Source organism: Anomaloglossus baeobatrachus, chromosome 2 (genome assembly GCF_048569485.1).
Source record: "Anomaloglossus baeobatrachus isolate aAnoBae1 chromosome 2, aAnoBae1.hap1, whole genome shotgun sequence".
Classification (NCBI taxonomy): domain Eukaryota; kingdom Metazoa; phylum Chordata; class Amphibia; order Anura; family Aromobatidae; genus Anomaloglossus; species Anomaloglossus baeobatrachus.
Window position 1 is genome coordinate 113,366,969 of NC_134354.1, and position 14,483 is coordinate 113,381,451.

The window sequence follows — 14,483 nt, forward strand, 5'->3', positions numbered from 1 at the left end:
TACCTCCCCACAGAGATTATGACTGCCCCATAGATTTGATCCCCAATTCCCGACTCCCCAAGGGTAAAATTTATAATCTTTCTGGTCCAGAGCGTCAGGCCATGAAGGATTATATAGCAGACAGTCTGCAGAAAGGGTTTATCAGACCATCCAGGTCACCAGTCGGCACTGGATTCTTTTGCGTTAATAAAAAAGATGGTGGCCTCAGACCTTGTATTGACTACCGTGAACTTAGTGCTATTACTGTAAAGAATCAGTACCCTCTGCCACTCATCCCCAATCTGTTTAACCAGCTCATAGGAGCCTGGTGGTTCACCAAGCTGGATCTCAGGGGAGCATGCAACCTAATTCGCATCAGAGAAGGAGATGAGTGGAAAACGGCATTTAACACTCCAGAGGGACACTATGAGTACCTGGTAATGCCTTTTGGATTAAGTAATGCTCCGGCTGTCTTTCAGAACTTTATTAATGACATTTTCAGAGATATTTGCGGTCAATATTTGGTGATCTATCTGGATAACATCCTGATTTATTCTCCTGATGCTACGTCACATGTCCAACATGTTCGCACTGCACTCCAGAGACTCACGGAGAACCTCCTATTAGCTAAATATGAGAAATGTGTTTTTTTGAGGCAGAGGTTAATTTCCTGGGTTATATTTTGTCTGCAGAAGGCTTCCGCATGGATCCTTCTAAGCTTCAACCGATTAAGGAGTGGGTGCAATCCAAGTCTCTGAAAGCCTTTCAGTGTTTCCTTGGGTTTGCTAATTATACTGGTCTACAAAAAAAAAATAAAAAATTTCTGGCATGGACTTTAAGAACAGTTTTTGACTAATTTGAGGATGCTGAATTCAAATCTGATCTTATTATTTCTCTATCACATCACGTTTTTGCGCTATAGGTATATATCCCATTTTCATGAATTCCATGAAAAATATGTGTATCAAAAAGTGCCGGTTTATACGGTTCACTAAGGTAAATTTAGTTTTCATTTATTCTCCCAATAAATGTGAGAATATCTTTGTTTTCTTTGAACATGCATAATCCCTATTTGTTATGATAAGAAAGTAAATAAACAGTTTTCAATGTACACAACAGTCGCGTGCAGGTACTGTTTTATTTATTGAAATTTTCAATGAATTTTGATATTTATTGTTTTTATCCTGCTGTTTTTCTGGTTTTTTTTGCTTGTGAATCAATACCTAAGGTGGGGGGGGGGGGGCAGAAATTCAATTAACAATTCAGGTAACTAACAGCTTTTATCTTGTATTTCTCTGTAGGATGTTTTGCTGATCTAACAATGGCCTCTACATCTCGCAGAAGACAGTGCTCAAATGATCCAAATATTTTTTGTTACATCTGTGGAAACTTTATTGTGAAGACTCAGAGGTGCAACATTACTGACTTTGTTAAGAGGGTGTATTTTGCGTACTTCAAAGTAAAACTTGGAGACCAAGACAAGCATTGGGCTCCTCACAAAGTGTGCAAAACCTGTATTGAGAGCTTGAGATCATGGTCTCAAGGAAAGAATGCTAAACTTCAGTTTGGAGTTCCTATGGTTTGGAGAGAACCAAGCAATCATTTAGAAGACTGCTATTTCTGCCTTGTCGATGTAAAAGGTTTCAATAAGAAAAACAAGCAATATCTGCAATACCCGAGTATTCCTTCAGCTATTCGACCAGTTGCCCATAGTGAAGACATACCTGTTCCAAAATATACTGCGCTTCCAGAAAACATTGATACAGATCTCTCCTCACATTGTTATACTGATGAAGAAGACAGTCCAGATATTTTTCAGCCATATGATGAAGATTGTGACAAACCAATTCTGTTTATTCAGTCTGCTTTGAATGATCTGGTTAGAGATCTTTATCTACCAAAAGAGTCCGCTGAACTATTGGCTTCAAGACTACAAGAGAATCGAATGTTGAAACCTGGAATAAGTGTCTCATTTTATCGTAACAGGGAAGCAGAACTGCGTAAGCACTTCCATTCAGATGGCCAGCTTGTCTATTGTACTGATGTTGAAGGGCTACTTCTCTATATGGGACTTCCAGCATATGATTCAAGGGATTGGAGGCTTTTTATTGATAGTTCCATAAGAAGTTTAAAATGTGTTCTGTTACACAATGGAAATAAGTATGGCTCTGTATCAAGGTCATTCTGTAAAACTTAAAGAAGAATATAAAAACATCAAGATTGTTCTAGAGAGGTTAAAATATAATGTTCATGGGTGATTAATTTGTGTTGATTTGAAAATGGTTAACTTTCTTTTGGGTCTGCAAGGAGGGTACACAAAATACCCTTGTTTTCTGTGCTACTGGGACAGTAGAGCTACAGCAGAGCATTGGGTGAAAACTAAATGGCCTCAGCGACAGAGTTTGGCATCTGGCGATAAGAATGTCATCCATGATCCTCTGGTGGATAGGAAGAACATTGTCTTTCCTCCCTTGCACATAAAACTTGGATTGATGAAGCAGTTCGTCAAAGCTCTCAATCACAGTGGAGAATGCTTTAACTATATATGTTCAACTTTTCCTGGTCTTAGTGAAGAGAAGAAAAAGGCTGGAATATTTGATGGACCTCAAATAAGAACACTTATGAGAGACCCAAATTTTATCATATCAATGAATGAGACAGAAGAAAGAGCTTGGAATGCATTTTGTAATGTGGTGCAGAATTGTCTAGGGAATAAAAAAGCAGACAACTATGAAGAGATTGTAGAAGAGCTGTGACGCCCTGGCCTATCAGGTCGTCACAGGATATTGCCCTTCTGTGCAATATCCACCTTCTCCTTGGTTATGGGACCCTAACCATTGGTGTTGCTAAAGGCCAGCTAATCAAAATCCTTGGAACACTCTGCACTACACCGACCAGACACACCAGTTGACGGCCTGAGTGGAATAGGGTCACCCACTTGGGGGGTTTGGTTAAGGGGAGGTCAGGAGTGTCAGGAGTCAGTTAGTGTGGGAAGTAGCTCTAAGAGAGAGAGGAGGTGAGGAGCTGGGCTCCTTGGAACTACTAGGTAGCAGACATTGGTCTGTGCCTGGTAGGAGCTGGACCCCGGTCGCAGGGGATCGGGACAAGGGGCACAAACTGTCGAGGAGGAGAGCCGGTGGCCTTGTGCCATCACCGGGCAGGGGCCAGGGCATGACGGGGTATGTGGACCCTAGGTCAGGGAGTAGCTTCAGGTGTCCTGACAATTTACCCGACGAGGACGGAGCCTTCAAGATCCGTTCTGCACCCGCTCCAAAATCTGGGTACTAGCGCAATGAGGGGGATAGGACTTTCCACTACACGGTCCAGAAAATCCCAAGTGTGAACCGTGAGAGTAAGGTCCCTCAGTTTGCCACACTGGGGAGCGGGGCCCGATTTAGTTTCAAACTAAAGGGGCCAACTAGAAGACAAGGTGCCATGGAGAAAGGTCACAGGCTAACAGGCAACAGCAATGGGACCCAGGCGTTCTGCCCCTCAGCGGCTGCGGTGTCCAGAACTTTAGTTTACTACAGTTGTTGGTGTCAGCGTTATTGGACTGAGTGAGTACGCAAGTGACCCTTACCGTCCCAACGGCATCCCTCTACCCATGAAGGGAACCTAGCTGCCCATACCATCGCTACCGGGTACTCACAATCGCAGTGGTGGTACTCCATCTTACCACGCACCATGGGTGGCATCACAAACTTTCCACATCATCCTCTGTACATAACCCCTCTTGGTTTGAGGAGCCGTACGACCCCCGGGTCTGGAGCCCTCTCGAGCCACTGCGGATCCAGATCTGAGCAGCCCGGCTGCTGACGCGGGGGCGACACACTGACACCGACAACTGTAGTAAACCGAAGTTCTGGACACCGCTGCCGCTGAGGGGGAGCACGCCTGGGTCCCGTTGCCGTTGGTGTTGCCTGTTGATCTGTGACCTTTCCCTTGGCACCTCGTTTCTCTTTGGTTGGTCCCTGTAGCCTGAAACTAGTCGGGTTCCGCTTCCCATTATGGCTAACTGGGGAAGCTTGCTCTTAGGGTTCACTCTTGTGGTTTCTTGGACTGTATTGGTGGAAAGTCCTATCTCTCTCCTTGTGCTAGTACCCCGATTTTGGAGCAGGTGGAGAGCGGATCTTAAAGGCTCCATTCTCATCGGGTAAATTGTCAGGTCGCCTGAAGCTACTCCCTGACCTATGGTCCATGTACCCCGTCGTGCCCTGGCCCCAGCCCGGTGATGGTACAAGGCCACCGGCTGTCCTCCTCGACAGTTCCGTGCCCCTTGTCACGATCCCCTGCGACCGGGGATCCTGCTCTACCAGGCCCAGACCAATGTCTGCTATCTAGTACTTCATGGAGCCCAGCTCCTAACCTCCTCTCTCTTTCACTGACTCTCACTGACTGAACTGCTCCCGACACCCCTTAATCAACCCCCCAAGTGGGTGACCCTATTCCACTCAGGCCATCCACTGGTGTGTCTGGTGGGTTTGGTGCAGAGTGTTCCTAGTATTTTGATTAGCTGGTCTTGGCAACACCATTTGGTTAGGGACCCGTAACCAAGGAGGAGGTGGATATTGCACAGAAGGGCAGATTGCACAATACCCTGTGATGACCTGATAGGCCAGGGTGTCACACAGGCGAATGACGGAGCGACACAGGGATGCAGTCTCAAGGTTTTTACTCACTGTAGCAGGTTCAAAGGTGACACGACTAGTCAGTGACCGTGTTACGAACCGGCGTCGCCATAGCCGCAAGCAGCCTGCTGCGGTTCTTGTTGCGCCCAGGCGCCGGCTGCCGTTCTTGGCCGTGCCTCGGGTCGTCCAGTTGGGTGTTCCTTCCACTACGTCTAAGTGTGGAGAGGCGGCTAGTGCGCATGCGTGCACCGATTTACCCCAGCCAGAGTCTAAGCCCGGTGTTTTGCCTAGTGAGCATGCTCAGCCTGATTGTGTTATGTCTGAGACTAAGTCCTCAGTTCAGGCTACTGAGCATGCTCCCACAATTAACCCTAACAGCCTCTTTGCACAGGTACTTGGACTTCGTGCTGTGTCTAAGTTCTGGGATGTGCCTACTGAGCATGCTCAAACTGATAGTCTGCTTTCTGAGCCTGTTGCTCAGGCTACTGGGCATGCTCAGGCACTTAGTAAGGACCTCACTGAGCATGTCCGTGAGGTGGCAGGCCCTGATAGGGCAGAGGGTGTCAGGTGTCCTGATGACGTGGCAACTCCGGACTGGCTCGCAGAGGCCCGCCCCTATGATCTGGCACCTCAGTATTGGTCGTCAGACGATGACTGGTGAAGTGTTTGGGGCGTGGCTGCCATGAGCTCATCAATGACGTGGCGGTTCCGGATAGGTCGCATGTGACGTCACTGATGACATGGCACTCTGCTATTGGACCTTGGTGGTTCCACCCTGGGTTTGGGACGGACCCAGGTTATAAAAGGGGCTGGAGACAACATGGAGGTGCGCAGTCTTCACTTTTGCTCAGTCAGAGCACACCTCCACGTTAGAGCCTCATTGCGGCATAAGCCTATGTTGGGAAGCGGTAGGTAGGGTTAGGCGTACGGTGCCTGTCACGCCAAGATTCGTGGCTCGGCACATCAGGGTCAGGCGCCGTGCTTCCCTCCTGCCGTTCCAGTCTTGCTATAGCAGCTATAGCAGCCCAGTGGCGTTAACTGGGCTGCGGCTGCTGTGCTTCCTGTCCGATTGTGCCCCCTACGCACACGGACAACGCACCTGTTGCGCCACCTGTCCGATTGTGCCTCCTACGCACACGGACAACGCACCTGCTGCGCCACCTGTCCGATTGTGCCCCCTACGCACACGGACAACGCACCTGCTGCGCCACCTGTCCGGTTGTGCCCCCTACGCACACGGACAGCGTACCCCAGGACCCCTGTGGAGTTAACAGGGTGTTCCTTATCCTCCTCGGCTTCCCGGTCAACGCTACTGGTGTACCCATCTGGCCTGACGTGTCCTACACACACGTGGCCAGTTGAGAGGTGGCCAGAAACGCTAATCGGAGGACCGCTCGGCCTGACGTGTCCTACACACGTGGCCGACAGGGCGCTTTCGTGGCGGTCTTCCGGTCAACGCTACCTGGTTACCACCCGGCCTGACGTGTTTCCTGCACACGTGGTTGGTGTAGCGCTAGGTGCACCAAAACGCTAATCGGGTTGTCGTCCGGTCTGACGTGTCCCAACACACGTGACCGGTTCCCAGAGTTCCTGGGTTATCTCAGAGCCATCCAGCTCTATAGTCTCCGCCTAACCCTCAGGTGCCAGCAGCTCCTTTGTCATCTGGAGCACGGTGGGCCCCGACTGGCGATTAGGATATATACCCCCTGGTCCTAATCTGCCGGTCCCCCCGTAACAGACCGCCTCTGGAGTGCTGGGTTCCACTGTGATAGGCTCCAGTCGATCCCAGGTAGTTCGGAGGTCAAGACCGGTGCACCCTTCTCATGTTCCTTCCATGGTCGTCTTCCTGCGCTGACTTCTCTGCCGCCTGTCCCGCGCCTACGCACATAGTGCCCTGAGCCGTTGTCCACGGGCCCTGTAGGGTGGCCTGAAGCTCTGTCCCTTGCCCTATGTGGTCATGTGATGCCCTGGCCTATCAGGTCGTCACAGGGTATTGTGCAACCTGCCCTTCTGCACAGTATTCGCATCCTCCTTGGTTACGGATCCCTGTCCTTTGGTATTGCTAAGATCAGAGCCAGTCAAAACCCTAGGAACACTTTGCACCACACCCACCAGACACACCATTGGGGGGCCTGAAAGGAATATGGCCACCCATTTGGGGGAGTTGGTAGGGGAAGTGAGAAGTGTGAGAAGAGAGAGAGAAAGTGAAGGAAGAGGAGTGTGGAGTGGTGTCTCTCGAAGTGAGAGGTCACCGTTGTGGAGCAGGGCTCCTTGAGACTACTAGGTGGCAGACGTTGGTCTGGGCCTGGTAGGAGCTGGAACCCCGGTCGCAGGGGATCGTGTAAAGGGGCACGGATCTGCCGAGGAGGGCAGCCGGCGGCCTTGAGCCATCACCGTGCAGGGGCCTGGGCACAACGGGATACGTGGACCCTAGGCCGGGAAGTAGCTTCAAGCATCCTAGTAATTTACCCGACTGGGGTGAAGTCTTCAAGAGTCATCCCTGACCCGCTCCAAAATTGGGGTACTAGCGCAACGAGAGGATAGGACTTTTCCAAAACACAGTCCAGAAAATCCCAAGCGATCTCACTCCGTTAGCCATAGGGGTGAGCGGGACCCGACTAGTTCCACACTACAGGGTTCAAATAGTGAAGAAGGTGCCATGGAAAATGTCACAGGCTAACAAGCAACACCAAGGGAACGGATCCGAGCATGCTCCCTCCTTGCTGCAGCGGTGGTTCAGAATTCTGGTTTACAAGCTGTGAGTGTCAGTATTCTTGTACTTAGTGAGTACGCAGAAACCCTTTCCTCTCCCAACGGCACCCCTTCGCTACCATCACCGGGTCCCGGGGTAAACCCCCCTACCCACGGAGGGGTAAAACACCTTGCTGACAAACCACCGCCACCGGTGGTACTCCATCTTATCACGCACCGTGAGTGGCGTCACGAACTCCTAACCCCCCTGTACATATCCCCCCTTTTACATTCGGGTGTCCGCGCGACCCCCCGGGTCCGGAGACCCCTCGAGCCATGGCGGTTCCGAATCCGAGCGGCTCAGTCGCTGACACGGGGGCGATACAGTCACCTTCCAGCGGATTCGTGTGCGGAGTTGGCTTCGGTACTAGTTGTACCCTTGGCCTCCGGTTTTACTAGATGAGCACGTTGGTTCTTTTCCTCTAGTCTAGGACCGGGTCCCTGTCTGTTGCCAAGTCCCTCCACTCCAATATGTTGTATGTGGAATGAGACCACGGGTGTATGGTGCACTTCCAGGGGACTCTAGGACCCCTTGTCTCTTGTGCCTGGGCCGAGCTGCACCAGCTTCAGACCACAGGTCTTTACTCCTCCACTGCTTTTTCCAACTGTCTCACTTACTACAGGCGGCTCCTACAAACTAGACTCCACTCTCTTGCCTGGCTCGGACTGTGAGTTCCTATGGTGACTAGGGATGGGCGAACGCGAACTGTAAAGTTCGGTGTCCGTACCGAACATGTGGTGTTCGTGCACACGAACACGAGCTTTCTGGGACGTTCGTGTTACAGTTCTGGTAACCATTCGGGTCCAGGAGCTGTTAACATGATTTTTTTATTAAAAGAAAATTTTGATCATACTTACAGGTCTCACGACTTGTCCTGCAGACTTTGCCTCCCAGCGCTTCTGCTAACATGTCCGTCCGATCATTGCTGTTCCCCCCGGTAAGCACCTCTGGCTAAAAGGACCTGCCGTGACCGTGACATCATACCCATGTGACCAGTCACGTGTGAATGTTGTATTACCTCATTGGCTACAGACTGGTCACGTGAGTATGATGTCATCACAGGTCCTGGCGCCCTGTGATGCGAGTGTCATCGCATCACGGCGCACAATCTCCTGACGGCAGTGGGTCAGCTGCACGTATTTCAACAGCTGAGGCGCTGCTGTCCTGAGAGAGGAGTGATACACTGCGAGACACAAGTGCAATCATCCCCTCACTGTCAGCCTTTGCTTCATTGCTCTGTCCGGAAAGATGTAGCAGGCTGACATGGCTCTCTGTGCTTCTCACTGTGTATAGACACTGTCTGTGCACATTGATGAAGCAGAGTTGACATTGCGCTTTGCTTCAAACTGTGTATAGACTGTTTGTGCACAGTGATGAAGGTGACATTGCTGTCCCTGTGGATTACGTCGGAATAAGGATTTTTTTATACCAAAGGTGGAGTCTCTAAATGTTTTTTGCTTTATTTCTAATAAAAAAATTTCTGTGTTGTGGTTTTTTTACTGTTTCCTAGAAATTCATGGTGGCCATGTCTAATTTAGCATGACATCATGAATTTCGGGCTTAGTACTATCTGAGAATACAAAGCTGGTATTAACCCCTTTATTACCCAGCGAGCCACCGCCATCACGGCTGGTGGACGAGTCGGGTAAAGCACCTGGAAATGGCGCTAAGAAACAATACGCTATTTCCAGGGGCGGCTGCCGGCTGCGGAGAATCCCAGCCCCCAGCTGCCTGGCTTTACCTGACTGGCGATAAAAATACAGCAGGAGCCCACGCATTTTTTTTTTAATTATTTTTTTAAATAAAAAAAAAAATTAATGGCCTTCCCTGTATTTTGATTGCCAGCCAAGGTAATGCCAGGCAGATGGGGGTGGCAACCCGTAGCTATCTGCTTTATCTGCGCTGAGAATCAAAAATACCGCAGAGCGCTACTTCATTTTTTTAATGATTTATTTATTTTTACAGTACTGTGATGTCAGGCAATCAAAATACAGGGAAGGCCCCCCTTTTTTTTTTTTTTTCGTTATTTAACTAAATAATTTAAAAAAAAATACGTGGGCTCCCGCTGCATATTTTTGCATTGCTAGCTAAGGGTAATCCAAGCAGCTACTAGCTGCTAACCCCCACTGCTTGGTGTTACCTTCACTGGCAATGGAAAATCCAGGGAAGTATTTTTATTTTTTAAGTTTTTTTTCCAAAAAACTAAAAAAAAATTACGTGGGCTTCGCCATATTTTTGTATGCTAGCCAGGTACAGCAGGCAGGTATGGGCTGCCCCCAACCCCCAGCTGCCTATTTGTACCCGGCTGGGAACTATAAATATAGGGAAGACCTTTTTTTAATTATTTCATGAATTTCACGGAGACCGCTGTATGCCTCGTAGCCAAAGGTACCCGGGCTCCTACCCCGGCACCTGCTCAAATTGGTTTCTCTCCTCTGCTGGAGCTGCACACAGCTCCAGCCCACACACCTCTCCAACTTGAACTCTAACACTTGTCTGACTACTTTCCCGCCCCGGGCTGTTTGAGACTCCTCGGTGGGCGTGTTCCAACTGCCTGGTTCCGCCCCCTGGTGTGTCCATCCCCTGAGGGGGGTGACTAGGGTTTTAATGTTTGGCTATATATTACCTATGAGGGACAAGTGTAATGCGGGGCCATATTTGTGACTACCTGGCCTGGCCAGGGTGTCACAAATGACCTCTTCCTTACCCAGGATGGGGCACCACACCTCTGGCTGAGATGCAGTACCTCTGTGGCGACTGGAGCCTCAGGGGCGCCACAACAGCATCATGTGAGCCCCAGAGACAGAGAGCCAACACCGCTGGAACAGCGTCAGCACGAAAGCGGAGTATAAGTGCATTTATTTTAACGAGGGCAAACATGGTGAATGACAAGTGGATTGGTGAGTAGCGGACAACCCCTTTAGGCCTCCTTCACACGTCTGTGTTTCCAGTATGTGTGACGTCCATTTTCACACGTACCGGAGACACGGACACATGTAGTCCCATTAAAATCAATGGGTCTGCGCACACTTGTGTGTTTCCACATGGACCATGTGATTGTGTGGTGCATACATGTGTTCGTATGCTCCACACATAGACATGTATGTTTTTCTTCGGCAGCACAGGTGTCGCATGGATCGCACACTGATGTGCTCTGTGTGACATCAGTGTGACACGTACTGGAGAAAACCACGTGTCTGTGAAATTAAATGCTTTTCTGTACTCCCATGCCTCCACCGCTGATCTCTCCAACACTTGCTCCTGAGCCCTGCTCATTATGCTCATTGCATATGCACTGCACCTCGGACCGGAAGCAGCAGCGCTGGAGACATCAGCACCATGGACAGGTTAGTATAGAAGTTCATGCTGTCCGTGTGCTATGCGGATGTCACACGGATAGCACACTAACAGGACATGCTGAACACACACAGACACACACACATACACACCTACACCACGGTCCATGCAGAATGTGTGTTTTGCACGGACGTGTGAAAGAGACCTTAAACAGACAGACATTTGGACCACCCCTTTAACCATAGCTGTTTCTCCTAACAGGATTCCAAAGTTTGTTTTTTTACCTAATATATATTAAAAGTTATATTTTAATACTTTTTTCCTTGCTGCATACACAATATAGTCTCTGATAGGATTTTGACACTCCCCACTACCTATAGGGTGTTGGTGCATTTCTTGGCTGTTTATTGTGAGTAACGTTGTAAATGATGGCACGGTGGCTCAGTGGTTAGCTATGTGGTCATGCTGTGCTGGGGACCTGTGTTCAAATACCACCAAGGACAACATCTGTAAAGAGTTTTTATGTTCTCCCCATGTTTGTAGGCATTTCCTTCAACACTCCAAAAACATACTGATAGGGAGTTTAGATTGTGAGCCCCAATGGGGACAGTGTTGCTGATGTTTGGAATGTATTAGTGCTATATAAAGATTATTATTAAACATTATTAATGAATAGGAGAAGCTTTGTAATTTTTTTTTATTTTTTCATACTTGAAATTCACTGATGAAAAACTGAAAAGACATTTATACAAATCAGATGAAAAAAACGGATGTCCCTCAGACTATTTTTTTTTTGCTTATGTGAAAAATCACTGCTGTCTGAATGAGGCTCAATACAGATCAAAGAACTTAATTATTCCTTGCAATAAAATACTTTACTCCAGTTGCTGCGGAACCTCTTTGTCAAGTGCTTTCTGTCATGCAGCTATGTACTGTATTATGTTGCTTTGCTGCAGTCAGGACATAACGGCTGGATAATACACACGTAGCTGCTGAAAAACCTCTTTGTGTAAAGACAGATGGAGGACTACATGTCAATTAGTGGATGACACCAGAGAAAACATCCTACAGAAGCGATCAGTGCCGGACGTAATTCCTCTGTAGTAACACTCATCTCTGTCTGATCATCATTAGGACAGAATGTTTGTAGAAATCTTATTTACATACTGTACATGTCACATGAAAATCCTTATTAATGTATGTTATAATCTGATGACTTTATAATAGGGAATTATCATTTTAGAAGTTCTGTGACACAAAACCTACACGTAGATGCATCGAATCATCTCTTAATTCCTATTGATTTTACATTTCCTAGTAATTTGCTCATTTTTTTTCTCTATGACGTCAGCTTGGCAATTCATTAAATAAATATGGCCTTTCCGCCTTTTAAATTATGTAGAATTAGCTAATAAATGTTGCCGAGAGGTATATGTTGTGGAGCGGTGGAATGTGCCGGGATTTCCTATTGGCTTCTATGCTCTAATGTAATTAAGTGTTTCAAATGTTACGTGACAAAGGTAAGGAAATAATAAGACAGCGGTAGACACCTATGTTTCTGTATGTCTTTTTTTTTACAGTAATAAAAGCCAGTGAGGGATTTCAGGTTCTTCAGAGCCACTAGAGGCAGCCAAGCTAAATAAATGTCCAGGCACGAATAAGGAAAGGGGGGAGGATTAGAATAAAGCACATAGCAGCTTTCACTGCTATGAAATCTCAACCAGAGATCAGCTGCAAGAAAGAAATACTGGGAGCTTGCGGGAAACCTGCAGACACCACCAGTCTGGAATAGCAGAGGACTTGTGATTATATGTCCGCACAAATGGCTCGGGCTCCTCAAGCAGGTAAGAACGAGCTAAGCAGGCACAGGGTCTGCTGCTTGTTTGCCTTCTCTTGACTGCCAGGGTTGCAGTTGGGTCAATCAGGTTGATGACTGGCATGGCAGAAACCGTAACTGCAGTTTAACCTCTAGGTAGAGTGTTTCTCGGAAGTCTCATCAGCATGATGAAGAGATCTAAGTAGTCTCGAAAGCTTGCTTTTCCTCATTACTTTGTTTATTCTAGTTACCTGTTCAAAGGTATCGCATGTACAAGACTCGTCATTTGGTTTCTCATTAGCTTAACAAGCCTGGCTGTCACCTTCATGAGTTTATTTATGACCATCTCAGCTCCGAAGACATTGTCACTGTGAGAGACAAAGTCATTGGCAGCTGGGAAAGAACTGAACTAATGTGTTGGAATGCGGAACGTGAGCTTGTTGCCGGTGATTGGCAGATGATCGCTCCTGTCCCACCAGGTATGAACATTCCATGAAGCAGACCAGGCTCCAGGTCAGGGAGAAGGTGCTCAGAGAAAGATTTACATGTATAATGTGTATAATGAAAAAGATGATGTCACATAGTGCCACCTAACTTGACCACACAAAATATTGAGATTGCTTTCCATTTTTTGTTGCCATTTGTGATTATTCTATGAGTTTTATTATGATTCTTTATGGTTCTATTAACTTTGGAAACTGATTAGTAAAGTGTAGCCCCACAAGTATATTTTCTAAGCAGGCTTCATTATGTAAGTCTTAGTCTGCGTTGCTTTGACAAACTTTTCTCCAAAAATTGAGGTTGTGGGCCTGAAGTAACTTCAAGGTGTTATTGTTTGGTGATACTGGAGGATGATGTAAGATTAGTCTTCACTGGGTGTAGGAATTACAGAGATAATATTTTGTGAATCAAACACTCATGTAATATGTATAAGATATATCATGGCTATGAGGTATGAGAAGAAAGCGAGAAAGCTGGTGGAAAACTTGCAACTTTGTCTGTGTTCGACCCCATTTTTTCTTACAATTTATTTTCCCGCTGTTTTCAAATTTTGTCAAATTTGAGTTTCTCTGGCTCTGGATATGTAGTAAAATGAGTATGCAGTCTGATGTTATCTTTATCATGCTTGTTGGAAATGGATTTACACATAACGATAACTGGAAAGATAAGAACCAGTTTATATGGGTCATAATGGTAGCAAATTTTCTCCGTGTGTTGCCATAATTACTTGCATTAATCGCACTAAAGGCTGACAAAAAGTTTTTTCCTCATGCGTGATAGACTATTATTGTGAATATGAAGTCTGTAGGTGCAATATTGAGACTATTGATTTCTAGGAGCTCATGCTGTACCCCTGTGGCCTGTAACAGAGGTAAAATATGATGCATTGAATTCCTCATTATGGTGGGGTCTAAGGGGAAAACTTTGCTCCTTGCGTAGACTGACAAACCAGTTTGTCTGTCAGTGGTGAGGAGTCTTATAGCTGCAATGCTCTTCTGGGAAATATTCAAATTGTCTCTTCAGGGAAGGAGACAAACTCTAGTGCTACCTATTTGAAGTAGCAATCCGAAAAGTCGAAATTGACCCTTTAACAAACCTTTTCATATGACCTAGGATTTATGCCAGATCAGATCCTCAATTTGCAGACACGGTGTTTCGGGGTGATTGCCCCTGGTCAGTGCAAAGTATGAGATCTGCACTGACAAGAGGCAATCACCCCAAAACACCGTGTCTACAATTGAGGATCTGATCTGGCATAAATCCTAAATCATATGAAAAGGATCGCTAAAGGGTCATTTTTGACTTTTAGGATTGCTACTTCAAATAGGCGGCACTAGAGTTCGTCTCCTTCCTCCCTAAGAGACAATTTCATTATGAAGGATAATTGTTCCCCAAAAGCAATGTTTACAGCTTAGAATACGCTGTCTTTGGTAAGCAGTTTACATGGGGCTCCAACACTGGGTCTTAGCCTTCGTAGTTAAAATCAAGGTGATATGGAAAGCCCAATTAT

At 47.0% G+C, this 14,483-nt stretch overlaps 1 protein-coding gene across 1 annotated transcript in view; it reads left to right on the forward strand.

Moving 5' to 3' along the window:
• Positions 1 to 12,328: 12,328 nt before the first annotated feature.
• Positions 12,329 to 14,483, forward strand: part of PITPNM3 (PITPNM family member 3) — a 729,687-nt gene continuing 727,532 nt past the window's right edge. Inside the window, exon 1 of the mRNA XM_075333206.1 lies at positions 12,329 to 12,500. Coding sequence (XP_075189321.1) covers positions 12,467 to 12,500 — 34 coding nt within the window. The 5' untranslated portion in view covers positions 12,329 to 12,466. The remainder of the gene's footprint in view (positions 12,501 to 14,483) is intronic.